Source organism: Anguilla anguilla, chromosome 1, assembly GCF_013347855.1.
Source record: "Anguilla anguilla isolate fAngAng1 chromosome 1, fAngAng1.pri, whole genome shotgun sequence".
In the NCBI taxonomy this organism is placed as follows: domain Eukaryota; kingdom Metazoa; phylum Chordata; class Actinopteri; order Anguilliformes; family Anguillidae; genus Anguilla; species Anguilla anguilla.
In genome coordinates this window covers 51,099,858-51,116,917 of record NC_049201.1, presented here as the reverse complement: position 1 = coordinate 51,116,917, position 17,060 = coordinate 51,099,858, and the positions used below count along the sequence as shown (strand labels likewise).

At 45.5% G+C, this 17,060-nt stretch overlaps 1 protein-coding gene across 3 annotated transcripts in view; it reads left to right on the top strand.

Moving 5' to 3' along the window:
• The window catches only part of nfatc1 (nuclear factor of activated T cells 1), a 75,271-nt gene that overhangs the window by 42,072 nt on the left and 16,139 nt on the right, over window positions 1-17,060 (top strand). For 2 of the 3 annotated variants that reach the window (XM_035379157.1, XM_035379166.1), the window contains exon 9: window positions 9,196-9,825. The exons of the other annotated variant lie outside the window; for it this stretch is intronic. In XM_035379157.1, the coding sequence (XP_035235048.1) occupies window positions 9,196-9,825 (630 nt within the window). The remainder of the gene's footprint in view (window positions 1-9,195; window positions 9,826-17,060) is intronic. 3 annotated transcript variants of the gene reach the window in all.

Below are 17,060 nucleotides of genomic sequence, written 5' to 3'. Positions count from 1 at the left end.
GGATTCCTCTTCTGGCTTCATCTTGTCAGTCGCGCAGGAACAAAGACAGCCCTTGAGGAGCACAACATCCGCTATTACACAAGCAATTAAACCCTCCATGCAAACTGGCACCCCACCAAAATTCTGTGTAAATGAACTGCCGTTTCCGTTTGAAGACCATTTTTCATAATTAAGCATTGTGCACCTGCATGGGGCATTGTTTAGCATAGCAAATATTGGGGTATAATAATCAAACATTTGAAATATAACTATTTAAAGCCTAATTAGGAGGGTTTAAAATACATAAAGCATTATTTTCTGTGTGAAGTAGAAACAGTATATGGTTTAAAGTAGCACAGCTTTGCCAAGTTGCATTCTGCAGCAGTGGACACGTTAACTGGATGTGTATAACATGTTTTAGCAGTGATGTCAGCGTGGACAGGCAGACCCTCCTGGGCTATTGATGCTGGAATGCCAATCTTCCCAACCCTGGTCTCACCTCTCACACAGTAAACTTTGCACACAGCTTCCACAATCGTGTTCAGTCCTGTCAGATCCGAGACCCAGCCCATGTTACCACGTTAGCGCATTTTTCTTTTCACTTTGGAATTTCAGAGTTCACAATAAGAGTTGGGAGTGCCCCTTATTGAAATTCCTGAACAGTAAAAGCAATGGCAGCAGAAAATGTATTATTATTATTATTATGATTATTATTATTATTATTATTATTATTATTGTACAGCCATATGTGCATACAGTAAATTTCAGCAAGATATTTGTAAGAGTCATTGTAAATTTTTTTGGTTTGTGGTTATTGGAGTGAATGTCTTTTCATCCTGGTTTGGGATGTCCAATTCATTCATAGGCATGTCCGGTCATTGGTCATTGTAGTGTCCTCAGACAAACATGGTTTTCCTTTGACCAAAATTATACATTGCCCTGCAGGGCTGTTGGCCTTGCTGGTATGGGCAGGCTTCGATACTAGATCATGGGGTACAACTGAGAATCAAAAGATCATTAGTGTTTGGTGGAGTGTTGGACACTTTCTGGCAAAGGAGTGGTGTTGTTTTTTTCAGGTCAGATAGCTGAAAGATAGTGATTACATGAACGCTGGGAACTGTATTGCAGGTACTGCAGAGTTCAGGCATGGTTAGCTGAGATACTGAGGTGTATTAGCTTAGCCAGGCATGACCCTGCAAGCAGCAGGCTTCTTAAGAGCTCCTCCACGGCCCAGTGCTACAGCAACAGCAGTTCATAACCTGACCTCTGAAGCCTCTTAGAGCAGAGAAAACACGGCTAGCGCCGTCACACGATCCATCACTCACCACTGCCTGGCCTTTACTGTATTTAGGGGGGCTAAGGGCATTTCTCACTCAGCGACTGTTAAAGGGGACACCCCGCCCACCCCCTTCCGCCCACCCTCATGCACAGAGAAGGGGGAAGAGGTTTCTTCAGAACCCCTGGGCCTTGCCTTTCAAAAACACCCTGCTACCGCTCACTCAGTTGCTCGCCATCAGAAGCCTTTCCTACATGGTTTTTTTTGGCTGGGGGAGACAGAAAGACCTTAAAAAGAACAGACTGAATGTATGCTCGGTGCAGCACTGAGTATCCCCAGAGCTCAGCGCTGGAACCAATCTGTCTGTGTGCTACTAGAGCACAGGCCACCTTTGTCTCAGCATCCAACAATAGCGCTTATCCCATGTTGTGTGTCTATTACAGTAGTCCTCTGTTGTTGATGTTATTCCAAGTTAATTAAAATATGGATTCTGTAACAGGTACAATGAGGTGTATTTGTGTTTTTAAAGAATGTCCCTGCGCCTCTGTAAAAATAACCTGATGCTGCTACAGTGATAAGCATGAGACCTGTGATTAGGAAGGTTGAATCCTGGATTATCTTGACACATTGGAGCCTCTCTTATACATAAATCACTGTCTTAACAACAACAAAAAAAAACTATATTAAATGGATAAAACTTGACAGACACACGGGACTGTTTTATTTTTTAGTTTTACTAACTTGCATGATGCACATAAATGTAATACATATATGAATTCAATAGTGTTGAAATGTATTTTTGGCTTTATTAAAAAATTAAATAGAGAATTAATTAACATAGGTTCTTGAGGATTGTCTACTGTGTATTTCAAGACTTAGCATGTCCATGGTGAATGAAAGTCCTAAATGAAAGGAATCTAGTGTCTGGTTGTGGTGCGTAATAATTGCACGGTCATAAAATTGGTGAATTGGTAGTTCAACAATGGTGAGGGATGGCAAGTGTTGCCAAAACATTTATACATTGGTTGTGAGTTCAAAGCCATCAAACGTGTGCCGATACAAAAAGAAATCAAATGAAAACAGAAAACAAGAGGAAATTGCCCCTGAAAAAAAAATGCAGAGGCTAACCTGTCGTGCAGTCGGCAGGCCTGGCCCCTGACCTGTATTTCTTGTTATGATTACGCTGTTAGGAGAAAAAAAAAAACGAGGGGGGAAAACAAACCATTTTCCCCTGGCGTGGCGCACCTTAACAGGAAATGGCCGCTGGCTTCCCTCTCTTTTCGGCGGTACCTCTTTTCCACTTCCTGCCTACCTCCCACTCCCGTGCCGCACGCGGGCCCAACTCTCCCTGACGCGGTCGCTCGGAGGAGAGCCGGCCATTTTCACGCACGAGATGTTGCATGCAAACGGATAACAAAATAGTGTAAACAACGACAAGCAGGCCCGTCACCGTCACCTCAGCCCACGCTCTGGTCTAAAAACGGCTCCTGCCTTCCTGCCCCACTTCAAACGCTCTGCGGTGGCTAGTGATATTTGAAAAGAACAGCTCATTCACTCTTTAGCGTAGTCACAGTTGTGTTCTTTACAGAGAGGCAACCGCTGCTTTAAATAGCTCCGCTTGCGGAAATGCATGCATTAACCGATCTGGCTGAAGATACATACATAAAGGTTTCGTATTTTCCAGTGTGCATAATTATTGAACTAATTAATTTTCTGAGCACTTCTAATTTTCTGAGATTATTTAATTTACTTAGAATTGTGTTTTGCCTTATTTTGATTGAGCAGATATGTATAATAATTGTAGGCCTTATCATCTGTGTGAAAATGAGTTAGATAACAAAGGAATGGGAAACTATAGCATGTAATCATTTCCATTATTATTCCTGTTTTAATCCAAAGCAGCTTTCCCTCCCACTAAATGTGTCCATGAAATGGAGGCTTTTACGGTTTAGGAAATAATTCCAGTCAAGTCAGGCTGGAATTTAAAATACTGACAAATTAGATGATCATCACTTTATATTTCCAGTTGCTTGAGTTAATAGCCATTCGCAAATTAAGTGAAAGTGAAAACTTTGGAAGATTCATGCTTCTCCTAGAAATTTATAGGATACAGCTAAAAAAATTGTTTATGAGGGGAGTTGGTGTAGAAGGAGCTTCTGTATCTTTCTTTCCTTCGTGATCTCCATACTTCTTTCCAAGCTACTCTACTGCAAGCCCTGTGTGAGCGAAATCGTAACATGGCGTCATTTTTACTTTGCTTAAATTAAGAAAAGCTTTCGCAGCCACGTGGAAGGACAGCAGCAGCAGAGCTGGCAGCGGTTGAGGTTGGTTCTCGGAATGCCTTTGTTTTTACAGTGAGTTGGAGATTCCTTGACTGTATTGGGTTCTATTAATAACAAACCGGGCAAACCGGGTTCGTCATCAGCCAAGGGCTTGTGGTCAGATCAAGGAAACAAGGAGCATGTTGAAAAGAAAAGCTAGACGGCGTCCAAAGATGCTAGGAGCTCCCTCTGCTTTTGCAATGGCTGAAATGAGCCAAGCGCGACCATGTGCGAAAGCACGGAGAACTGAGCCCAGGCCACTGGGGACGAACGCGGGCCAGAGCGATACGGCTGAGTGACCGTTTCACGATGTGACGTGCGCCTCGTGGAGGTTAGGGACAGGCCCGTCAGGGGAACACAAGAGAAAGTCAGCCAGACTGTCAGCCCTCCATCATGGTGGGGGAGGTGCGGAGGAGATGGCCTGCAGCCATGGTCAGGTCGCAGGCTCCGTTGAGGCCTGGCTCACTCTTGCAGGAGTTAAAACGCTCCTCACAGTTCAAGAGAGGCAGCTTAGCCACGTAACGGCCTTTGAAGGCGCCTGGGTGGCGTAATAATTCAAATTCAAAAGAGGACGGCCAAGTAATGGGGTGTTTGTCTTCTACAATTCCTCTGTGGTTTGGTGTCAAAAAACTTCAAAACGTCCATGTGTCACTTTGATATACAAGCTTATTTAATCTGTAGATCATTTAAATACATGTATAGTAATATGAAGGCCTTTATTATAGTAATAATAATACTAATAATAATAATAATCACCATCACCATCATCAACATCGTTGACATCATCATAATTCTGACAATCTGCAACATCAGTAAGGCTCTCAGTCAATGGATAGTCTCATCAAGTGCGCTGAGCAACCAGACAGGGATTGGCGTCACTTCAACACTGTCAGCTAATTCAATCACGGTGGCTACTCCCACTCGGGGTTGATCCTTAATGAATTAGTTGCTGAAAAAACGCACGGCTCATGTCCTGTCACGACCTCTGGATCTCTCGAGCGCTGAGCCGTCGTGCCGAAGCCGTACCGTTCGTGTAGTACCGGCCCGGTTCACTGTAAAGAAGCAGCGTTGGCTTCCTTGGGGTGGAAGGTCTCCGTCACCAGAACCCCAGCGTGTGTGTGGTTGAGGTGCTGTCATTGTCAGAGAATTTGAAGTTGGATTAATGACCACAGCCTTAGGGCTGTCAGTCAGAGAGAGGATGGATAGATGGATAGATAGATAGATAGATAGATAGATAGATAGATAGATAGATAGATAGATAGATAGATAGATAGATAGATAGATAGATAGATAGATAGATAGATAGATAGATAGATAGATAGATAGATAGATAGATAGATAGATAGATAGATAGATAGATCTATATTCACTGGACCTTGTGATGGTTGGGGGGGGTGATGTTTTCTGCGGTCATTGTGTGTGCTTGGAGAAAGCCCAGATCAAGCCCAATTTCCCTAATCTGCACCGACAGACGCAAACAAAGGAGAAGGAGGGAGGGAGGGAGAAGAGGAGCAGAAAAAACAGGCAGCATGCAAACTGTCTGTCGTCTGCAACCCGCAGGCAGGGAGGAAATGGGAGACAGCTGGGACCAGGGCTCCAAGAGCAAATCTGCCTTTCGGTGACGCGGTGTCGCCAAGCCCTGGCACAGATAACCAGGCGAGGGGAGGGGCGGTTAGGGTGGGGCGGGTGAGGGGAGCCGTCACCACCGGTGAGTCCACTACCAACTGCAAGCGCACAGACAGGCCCTTATGTGCAGACCTTTCCCCCAGTGGTGAATTCCCTGGGCTGAGTTCTGCTGCCATGCTTCAAATGCTGCCTCTTGCTTTCGTCTGTTGCGAATGATTGCATTTGAACAGCCCCTGCAATGAGCACTAGTACTATACTGTCTTAGTACAGGCCAGGCTCACCCTTCAGTAACTCCACCCAGCCCACAGCCCCACTTAATCAGGCTTAAGGACATTCAAATATTTTTATCCCTTTTGTGCGGGGGCAGTTTCAACGGGCGAAACAAAGCCAGTTTTGTTATTCCTCATGTAAAGTAGGCGAGTAAGGTCAATGCAATTAAGCACATTTCAATTCTTTCCTTGTTTAGCCTTTATTCCGTCTGTTTGTCTGTAAGCGGTGTTGTTGTGAGCAGTGTCTGTCAGGAGGGTTGCATGGCTGTGTTGTTCTCTGTGCGGCCAGCCTGGTCGCCGTCAGTTACGCGTGTACGCGTGCGTGAGTGTGCGCTTGTTTGTATTTGCCCATGCCTTTGTGTGGGTGTGTGTGTGTGTGTGCGCACATGTGCGTGTGTCGCCGCTGCCTCTGAAAGAAGCGCTGTGATTTCCGTGTGCAGGGGAGGAGGAGGGGTGGGGTGGGGGGGGAGGTGGTGAGGCCTGCAGGCCTGGTTAATATTCCTCCACGCCTGGGCCTCGCCTTGGAGGGCTGCCTGGGCTAGGTGCCCCGTAGGGAGCCCTTACCTCACTCACACGCCGCTCGGCAGGCGGCTGTGACGTAAATGCTTTTCCCACTGAGTCCCCCAGCTCCGAAGGAGCGCTGGGACTGCACTGAGGAAGTCAACTTCTCTGGATGAATCCCCTTGAATAATAACAACATCAGTTCAGATGCTTAATGACCTCAGTGGCGTGTATTCGCCTAGATCGGTTGAGAATGCATGCAATAATTGCAGAGAGATAAAGCTTGCTATTGTGAGTAAATAATTATTTCAAAGTATTTTTGTTTCTTAGTGAAGTGTGTAAAGAGAGATTTAGATTTTGTCGTCTGCAGACAACTTTTTGTTTGCCCTCAGAAATGTGGTGAGTGGTTTTAATCACTCGGTTATTGTAGTACATTTATATGTAATTGGTGCTTGTTTTTCATATTCGGGGAAATGCTTTGAAATTAAACCTGGAGGTACGGCCAACCAAACAGGTTTTCTGGGTTTATTTTCTCATGAAACCACCCCGGAGAGGCAGTTTTGAGCTAATTAGCACATTTGTGGGTTCAATACACAAGAGAAAACCTGCCAGACTCAATCGAGTATCATCAATCCAAAACATAGCAGAGTAATTGGTTTGCTACATACATCAAAAGCTTAGTATGCATACGTGAGATGTTAGAATGGAAAAGTGTACCAGTCGCATATTTTTCTAGTGTAATTATTACTTTAAATGAGTGTGGAATCTTAAATAAACCCAAGTCAATCCCAGGCTCCAGGGCCATCCTTCAGAGAGGCTCTTTTGGCAGCCTTACAGAACAGAAACCACAGAGGCGTGCTGACACCTGGTGCCTCTATCCTGGGCATCTGCCACACTTGTTCCGCTATCATAAAATCCTTGAACCAATAATCACCTTCCAGGCCCACCCATCTGAGTTTGTATTGCCCCGGACGCACCCGAACACGTCCACAGGTACCGTGCCGTGGCAAAGGCAAACATTCGCATTCCTGCTCATCTTAGTGTTTGCCAAAGAGCAGCATCTGTGTGTGTGTGTGTGTGTGTGGAAGGGGGGTGGGGGAGCTAGCAGAGAATCACGCTTCCTCTTATCATGACTAAAATAAGCGGGTAGTTGCTATTTTAAACAAGCATTTACCTAGTCTTTCATCATCGGAGTCGCTTCTCACATGTTGTTGATGGAACACATTGTGAAACAAAACCCCCAGGCTCTCTGTTGTACATCAAGGGGAGTGGTTGGTTGGAGGGTTGGGCAGCTCTTTTAGAATATAATAGAATATAATAACTATTTTTCCTGGGGCAAACTACAGGAGAAAACTTTAATCTTTCAAAAACTTTAGTTTTTGTTTTAAGCTGTTTATATTTTTTAAAAGGTAAAGAACTGTGCAAATGTACAGTATCCAGACTGGATCTTAGAGGAAATCATTGAGTCATGGCTTAGATTAGAGAGTCTTAACTGCAATGTACATTTCTTTTGTGCTCCTCTCCACTTAATCATAATTTATCCTCCGTGCACTCTACTCTGTTGCGTTTTCTCACTGATTCAAAGATGCGAGTACTTAGAAGGATATCATTTAGACTAGTTTGTGGTTTCAACAAAAACTTTTGACACTTTTTAGTGAAGGGGAATGACAATGTGCATTTTGTGCAGACTGAATTAGACCCATGGGCATATGGCGAGAACATGTTTCTACTGTGATAACATGAAATCACAAGAACAGAGAAGACCTGTGGCAGCTCAGAGTTCTCTGGAGCAGGGACTGAGATCACAGGGAAAGACAGGGACTGAGATCACATTCAAATGTGACCACCCTGCATGATCAGATCTGTGACAGTGGGCCTACAAACCAAGAAAATTTGTAAAGGACCCTGGTATGTGGCATCACATAAACTGGTGTCCTTCAGCTGCATTCATCCTTCGACAGAAGATCATTCTGGGATTTGTACTATGTCAGATGCCAGGCCTTTGGCCTGGTTGAGCCAAAAGAAATTCTGGTGGTGCAAACCCCAGATTACCTCGGTTGTAAACAGCTTTGACATGGAGCATAAACAACAGCTACTTTAAATTTTTTTGACACAAACTCATATTTATTTGGAACTCAACCCCTCCAGTACCTCCATCTAGACTGACAGCCAAAAACTCATTGGGATTGTGGACTGAGGTGTGCGTGTCTGTGTGTTGAGGGGTCTGGGCTGAACAGAGCTTGTGTCAATTTCTCAGTTTGAAAGAATTTTGCAGCTTTTGGGGATGTGCCCACACCTCACTCCTACAAAACCTGGAATTAAGCATGCTTATATTTTCTTTTTGATTTCCTATGACCATGGCCCCACACTGTATGCCATGGATTGTGAGCTCCATAAATGTCCCTTCATCGGTAACACATGCTACTGCGGGAGCAACTTCTGAGGTTTTTTGCTATCTAAAACAAACATCCCATTATAATACAAAATGTGTTGGTATTATTAGTCCAGTCTATCTGCATGGACGCACATGCCTTCAGATTATGCCTTGAATGTTTTTCTTCCTTTTTTAGAGAACCATAACTTTGTAGTGAGTTAAGGCCTTGAAAAACTAGCCCCTGAGCTATAAGGGAGAGTGATGATTATCAATCATAAGCCTGACAATTGCCAAAGCATAGCACAAACGGAGCATGACATGGCACTGCTGGGTATAAGCACAGGTGGCCGTTGAAAAGGTCTCCTTCAGTTAAAATTATAAACGAGGGCGAGTCGTTCTAAAGGAGCGCTGTCCATCCAGTCTAAATGGAATCATGTTATGTCTCTAGAGCAGTAATTATTGCACTGGAGCCCCGGGTTCTAAGGCCCCTGCAGAAGCACCGTGTTCTAAAATACACTTTTATAGGATATCAGAGCTGGATGAGAATCCAAAGAAAATAAGCCTTTTTCTACTGTATATTAGAACCAGCTGTGACTTTCTTGGGTGATGACTCATCCATTTTTTTCCTTCTTTTTTTTTTTTTCTCTCCCTCGCTCTTTTTTTATTTCAGCTGGGTGGGAGGACTGAGCCAGTCACACAGAGTCCCATTCAGCTGGCTGTTTGTTTGGCTGAGGGTATCCTAGCCACAAACCCACTCTCTCAGTCACATGAAGCCCAAATGTGTGTTTGTTCACTTTTCTCTCTCCTTTTCTTCCCCCCCCCTCCCTTTCTCTCTCTCTTTTTTGTCAGTTCCCATAATAAAAACAGAACCCAATGATGACTATGAACCGCAGGGGGCTGCTAGGCTGGCCATGCGTTCGAAGGCCTACTACGGCCAGCTGGGGGTGACTCCGGCCATGCCTGCGGACCCTGGGCACTGTCTGGTCGGGGGCTACACATCCTCGCCCACCAGTTCCAGCCCCAAACTTCACGACCTGTCCCCCACCGCCTACCCCAAGTGCCTCTCTGGCGGTCACCCCGCCGTCCCGGGCGTGCCCGCCATCCAGGAGACACCCGGCCGCCCAATGGGGGTGCACCCCGGCTCGCCTGACCACGCCCCCCTGGTCATGCTGCAGCCCCAGGTGGCCCCCCACCTGAGTAGCCCCGGAACCGGCAGTTGTTCCCACGGCTACCGGCCACCCGCTGTCTACCCCAACGGCAGCCCCGCCTCTTCCCCGGTGTCCCACCCCTCCACCCCTGGGGCGGGGCCCGAGACGCCGTTCGCCCCTGCCTACAGCCCCCCGCAGGCCCCGCCCACTGCCTCGCCCCACCTGAGGAGCAGCCCGCCCGCCCTGCTGAGGGAGGACAGCAGCCCGCCCGCGCTGGCCGTCACTGTCAAGCAGGAGCCACAGGAGCTGGACCAGATGTATTTAGACGATGGTGAGTCATGGGAACACGCCCACTTTCCCAATGACTAAACAACATCCTCAGGCCTGCACACCCCTTTACAAAAAGGACTTACTACACAAAGCTACACTACAGCATACTACAATACAGTATTCATTCAATTTTGGAGTAAGAACATACACATACTTTATGTAACTGATTTAGACATGCATGGCATATTCTTATTAAACATGCATTCTGTCAATTTTGGGTTTACAATGCATAATAATATTTGGATAATTCAGATTATTAAGTGAAAAAAAAGTTCCAGTGCAAACCATTTTTAACAACTACAGTTTATCATTCTCTTTTACTCTGATACAATGACAAGCCCTTAAGATCACATCTCCTTCCAAGTTTTAAATTGTCCTCTTATCTCTAGACAAGTGTGAGTCAATCACCCCAATGTATTTCATGCAGCAGCTTCTCAGAAACGCGCAGGATCCCATTTCAGCCTTTTCAGAATTATTTCAATGCACTCGAGCAGTTCAGTACCAGTCCATTGCGACTGCAGGTGGCCTGGCCAGTATTTTTTTTCACGGCTTGATACTTTTAGCGTAGCGTACCTCGATGGGGGTATCGAAACAATCTGTCAAAACAAAGAGCGCCAAGGTCAGGCAGGGAGAGGCAGAGAAAACAGAGGCACACGCATGGCGGCACAAACTGTTGACACGGCGACTAATGAAGGAAGCAGAAACAATAGGAAGGGGTTTCCTGTCCTGGGGTTTTTTTTCGTTCTTTCTTTTTTTTATCTTTTTTTCCTGCGGAGAAAATCAAACGCGGCCGTGCCCCGGCGAGGGATGTCAGGAGGCGGGCCCGCTCTTTGTTTGGCTCCTTCTCCCCGCGGGTCCTCTGCTGCCATGCTGTCGTCATTGGGATTACGGGGTCGGGGGCTGGGGGCGGGCAGCCAAGGGTGGTTGTCCTGGCGCCTAACCCAGTGCCACCCCAGTGCTGGGACGTGTTCCTCACCATTGTGTTCCCTGTCATTGTCCCCGAAGGCGGTTAATGACTAGCATCCTAATCTCTTTTGGTAATTTCGGTATGGGGCAAACCTTGATTTGAGACCGTAGCATAACGTACTGTATACCCCGGTTGTGAAACGAATACCAGGCGTCCCGCCAACAAATCTCGGCTCTCAGCATCCAACTAGGGCAAAAAGCACGTCCCGCTCAATGCTGCGAGATCACAGTTCTCGTGCATCTTTTGTGTCTGTTTTAAATGGGTGGCAGTTTAAGCCCGAGGGTGAGCTGTGAAATGAGAAATGGGGTTGGGGGTTGAATGGCAGGGTAGAGTCTGAACGTAGATGTCAGTGAAACCATAAGCCTAATGATTCTTCTCATCTTCACCTAGTACATAGAAGAGAGAGTTCCAAAATCTGTCCGTCATTAGCACAATGAAACTCCCTCAAATGTTCGTTTTTGGACTTTCTCCATCCGCACGTGTGCAGCTAACATTCATCCTGTCGTTTATAATGCTGAGCTTTAAGACGGAGGAGAATGGACACTGTAATTCTGGGGTCTTCATGTTCCTTTCAAACATATTTTCCGTGAAAAAATTATATATATATCTCATTTATGTTTGGTCCCACAAGGAATGAAGCACACCGTAGCCAAGAAATCTGATGCGCACAGTAGACTCTGGAAGAAGGTTTTTAGTGGATCGTTTTACCTTGTAATTGATATGCATTTTGATGCAATACGGAGATATTTCAAATTTGTGTAATGCTCATGTCTAACTAATTTGGTTCAGAGTTGAGTAACCTGCTTACTATGTTCCACCATCTAATCTCCTGTCACTTTAAGAAGACCCATATCTCATCTGTGGACAAATGTTTTCGGGGGACGATAATGGCTGCATTAGGGATTCTCAGGAATGCATATTGATTGGCGAAGGATGCCGAATTACCTCTCGTAAACCACAATAAGCGGCACTCTCCCGACATCTCATCTCTAAATAAGCGTCTTCGGTCGGCACGCGGAGACGTGCGGTGGTAACAGCATACTTTGAAGGCATTTGCCGGATGAAGCAATGCCATTCCAGGGGCCCTCAAACTATACAGCAAAAGATTAACTCGTGGGCAAAGGTTTTTGCCTCCTGATACGTTACCCTCGGACGATAACGAGGGATCCTCCGATAGGGGAACGCATGACCTCACCCGTGGGTGATTTAGCGCTCGCCGCTAAGTGTCCCGGCTGGCGGCTTGTCGCTTCCAGTTTACGGGATACGTGAGCTTTGTGAGAGCCGGGCCCTGCGCTTACTGTGGCTCGTACACTAACGGGTGAAATATGTATCCATCACGGGTCCGCACAGACGATGCTAACTGAGCCAGGCCAGCTACTGAAAGGAGAATTCAGCGATCTGTGCTGGGGCCTCCAGCTCGACTGTCCAGGCCTATGCATGGACTGTGGAGAGGGGGGAGGGAGGGACACCCCTAGAGAGCCATGAATTTAGAGCACTTTCCCTCGGTTTGATTGTCTCAAATAACGACCTGAGGTGACTTCTCTGCAGCTATGCGCACACACACACGTATAAGTATGTATGTATAACCTCAGATTTATGCTTCTTTGCAAATATTTCACCAGTTATATGATTGCCTGATGTTCATGCATCAGCATGTTATATTTCTTGTGTACCCAGAGGCCACTTTTCTTGAACGGGGCTAGGGATGAGGGCAAAAAGGGACTACTGGGAGGGCTGAGAACCAAAAAAATAAGCAGCATGAGGTAAAGGTTGCGGGCAGGGTTGGGATTAGGTGTGGGATCATTTTGATTTATTTAATTGCACTTTATCCATTTCGATGCAAGGGCCATTTGAAAAGCTATAATAAACTCGTTGTTATTTTTGAGAAGACCATAAAAGCATGCATGACTGGGTAAGCAGGAATACGGTCACAGTCAGTGTGTGGGGTGGGTAAGGGAGGGCTTCAGGGGTCGGTTAAGGTGAGGGCAGAAGAGGATCATTGTCAGGGGTGAAGTAAGGTTAGGGGTAAGGTTTCAGATACGGGAAAGTAAAATAATAAAAACTTGCAATATGTAGCAACATTTAGTTGCAAGTGCCTTTCGTGCTTTTCATTGCACAAAGAGAACTGAACAAAATGGCTTCCGTAGAAGGCTTGAAGCAAATTGCACAAAGTGACCCTTTTCCAGGTTGAGACACAGTCTGTACACCATCAAAAATAGCAGGTCACTTCATTCAGTAGTGAAATATTTAATTAGCTATAAAAAACCACAATTAAGTAGGTCTTCCAAATAAAAAACTAATAAAAAAGGTTTGAGCCCGAACTCACCGATGTAAATTAGGCAAGGAGATGACAATGACATAATCTTTATGACTTGTCCATTTTTTGGGGAGCGCACGATTTCCTTTGATCCCCAGCCTGGCAGATGTGCGGAGCGAATCGGGGGCCTGTGGGCCTCATTACCGCGCGGGGACGAGCCCAGAGTGCGGGGCTGATGAAGGTCCCTTTGTGCTCCCGGGGCGTAATGCGACGGAGGGCCGCGTGGGGAGACCGCTCCACGTCCCGGTCCCGAGGGGCCGTTGTTTGTCTTTTCGCATTAGTCCCGGCGCAGGGAGTGATATCATGAAGTGCGGCTGCGCTCGCAGCCGGCTGGTAATCAGCGGCACAGATTTCTCCCAGCTGTGTTTGAGCACAGTGAGCCCTATTCACAAAAGCCGCTTTTATAACAGGCCACAGGCTCGCAGTATTTCTGGCAGCCAAGGGCACGAAATCTGCTCACTTCTGTACACAAGAACACGTAAAAAAAACTCAGCCTCCTGCGGGGGTTTTTGTCCTTAAATACCTGATTTTGTATTTTTTTTTATTTATTTTTTTTGGTAAACGGGGAGTGGACTAAGGTGCAGTTTTGACATTAACAAAGTGGAGCCCTTTTGAGCAGAGAAGGAGGAGTCTTAGTCCTGATATTGGAAAGGGAACAACAAGCCTTCCAGTTTTTTTTTTTAGGCAGTCTCTTGCTCCCAACCCTTCCCCCACCCCAGCAGCCTCCCCCTTCTAAAATTTCCGAGGATCCCCGCCCGTAGTCCCCTGCCTCCGCTCTCGGAGTCCGCAGACGGCTTTCCTCACGGAAACTTTTACACATCCTGGCGGCTTGCCCAGGCCCAGGTCTCCGCAAAGGCCGGCTATGATTGAGGGTGTCCGCGCTGCGATAAAACGTGCTGACTCGCTAACATTGGAGGGTGCCGGAGCCCAGCTCTGCAGAGAGGGGAGCCTGTCATTAGGGCCCGGGCTTTAATGGGAACGGGCCGGACTGGCCGCTGGGAAGGGGTGGGGGGGTGGGGGGGTTGGGGGGTAGCTTTGGGGGAAGCGGTAGACCATTTGATGGGAAGGCTGAGGCGACGGTGGTTAGACCGTGTGCTTTTACAACACTCGACCTTTGACCCCGGGCCTCTTCTCCGAGACTGAGAAGGGCTCAGGACAGGCCCCTAATTGAGCAGGATGTTTACCGCTCTCTGCTGGTTAAGTGCAGTGTCAAGACAATAATCGGCCGGAGCCCGGCGGTTTTATTGACAGGTTAAAAAAAAGAATGCAAAGGGGTTTTTTATAATTTATGATTTTAGAAAGGATATAGATTTTTTTTTTCTTTTATTGTTACCACTTTTTTTTTTTAGATATATGGCATCTTCCTTTCTGCCTGTCCCTGAAATAACTTTTCAAAAGACCTAAAAAGATTGTATTTTCATGGCTTTTGGAACCATAGATGAAAAAGTAATGAAACTGAAATATTAGCTTTACCGCCTTTGAAAGACTTGGTTGGACAACTATGAAGACAATTGTGAATCAAAGGCTAGATGTAACCAGCAGATGTGGTAGATTTTGGATACAAATTATAGTTTCTTAAAAATTGAAACCAACTGTCTATCGAGTTTCAAAATGTTTGTTTTAATTAACTCTAAAGAATAAACGGCTCATCAGTTTGCCAGTTTGGGTCGCATTTAAAATTCCGTCCTGGCCAATTACCTAATGACAGAGCATCAAGGAACTTGATTTACAGGGTATTGTTTGATTTGAGCAGACACTGTCATTAAACAAAAAAAAAAATGAATACTGTCAGTGGCTGTGCTTTGGCATGCAGTACTTTGTTTCTTCTGGAGTATTTGAATCAATATTTGAGAACACGGGTGGGTGGGTGGGACGGGAGTTAAAATTGGCGGATGAATTAGGTCACCGCGGCGACCTTTGAACCGTCACGCTGCGATGATCACAGGGCTAGCGCCAGCCTTCCGTTCCTGCACAGCAGGTAGCCGTCAGCCCAAGTGATCCGTCAGCGCCAGTAAAAAAGATTTCTATTTGTGAGTTTTGGGCAAAACGCATCAGCTTCCCTAGCCTGCACCCTTTTCTTCTGTGGATGTTTCCAATGACTCACTGTAGTTTAATTCGTAAAGGTTATCATAATGGATCTGTCTAATTTTGTTGGGAGTAGTTTATTTGAATGCTATTATACAACAGGTTTGATGCCCTTGAGGGAGTTCTGCAGCATTATGGACACTCACAGCACACTCTCTTGACTTCATTAATCATAGAATGCATTTCATCTATTTCAAAGTTCCAGACTTACGATGTGCATAGGTAATTCAATCAGATATCCAAAAGGTGGAAGAAGTAATTATTCTGAATCATGTGCATTTATTTTTCATTATTTAAAATTTAACACATTTTTAATTATGTTTTTAAAAATTTTGAGAAATGTGGGATTAAAAAGTGATATTTGATCATGAGACTATATCTAATCATAAACATGTTAAAATTAATTTGTAGTATATCACACATGTATCTTATGTAGTTATTGCTTGGTGAGTTAGAAACCACAAAACTCAGCCATTTAACACACTATGGGCTGCACAGAGATGCTTTACCATGACCTGGGATATGCTCTGCTGAGCTGAGGAGATGCAGGAGAAGCACCTGCTGAAGCCCTCTGGGTTACTATCTTTCCTTAAATATTTTCAGAGCTCGACCACTAAAATAAACTTTAGGTAAAGCGATGACCAATTATTGTTAAGCCTTACCTCACCATCAGATTAGCGTTTCGCCTTTGATGTTAAACGACGCCATTTATACCGGCAGAGGAATCCAATTCCAAACGACCCCATCATATCTTCGGTCATGGCTAAGGCATTTGTCTGGTGGGTAAATGCTGCCCTATCTAAATAAATTGGGTTTTCATGTCTGAAGCTTGTTGCAATTAAATTGGAAATCAGATTTCTCTTTTTTTTCAAAGTGATTTGCGTATTTGTGAAAGAATGCAAGGAAAGTTGTGAATGCCATAAATAGCCTGCCATGGAGAAAGTATTAATTTTGGATGAATTCATGCTGTGCGCTCTTGGGTATGAGAAAATAAGTTGTGTGAAAAGCAAACCGATGCCATCAGAAGTTCCAGCCCTTTGAAGATTGGTTCTTGTGTATATAGTTGCCAAACAGCTAATGACAACCACACATACTGTAGCAGTTGCACGCTCCGTCTGAAAGGTCTATGTATGCATATCGGCGCATGCGTGCGTGCGTTGGCTCGTTGCGCGTGTGTGTTTGCGCAAATTCTGTGGCCGCAGCCATTTAATCAGTTGTTGGGTTAAGAATTTATGGTTTCGCGAATATGCCGGCGCACAGAGTAAACACACTCAAAAGCCACCTAATTGCGAGATGGCGGGAGGTCAGGCCCGGAGGACGGAGAACATCTCGAGGCCTGTGGCTTGGCCCGGTTGAGCTATTCCTCTGCAGCAAAGCTCCCGTGGCCCTTACTTATCTGTTTTTGAAGATGATGGATATGCCTGAGGTTTGTGGCCAGAATGGATGATTTAAACAGTCTTCAAGCCGATTCAGCCTAGAGTGGCAATAAAATACTTTACAGTCGTTTGTCCCATTGCTATTGGTACTGTGCGATACTGGGCAGTTGTTCCTCTCCCTCGAACCCATAACTTTTGCCATTCGCCATTGTTTAATTTCTAATGCAGATGCTGTGATTATATTGCACTATTCTTGGTTTTAATGGAGTAAATTCATCAAGATTTTTTTTTATTGTAAACCATTTTTAGAAACTCAGCCATATATCTCACTGTTTATTAGAAGTTGCAAAGCTGAAGTTGAATTAGACCAATGAAGCAGCCTCCCTCATTAACAATGTATGGTGGACAAAATCAGCCTCCAGAAAAATCTAGCCTTTATCTAGTCTTTATCCTTGATATTCAAGTGCTAGTTTCAATGTTAGCGTTAGATG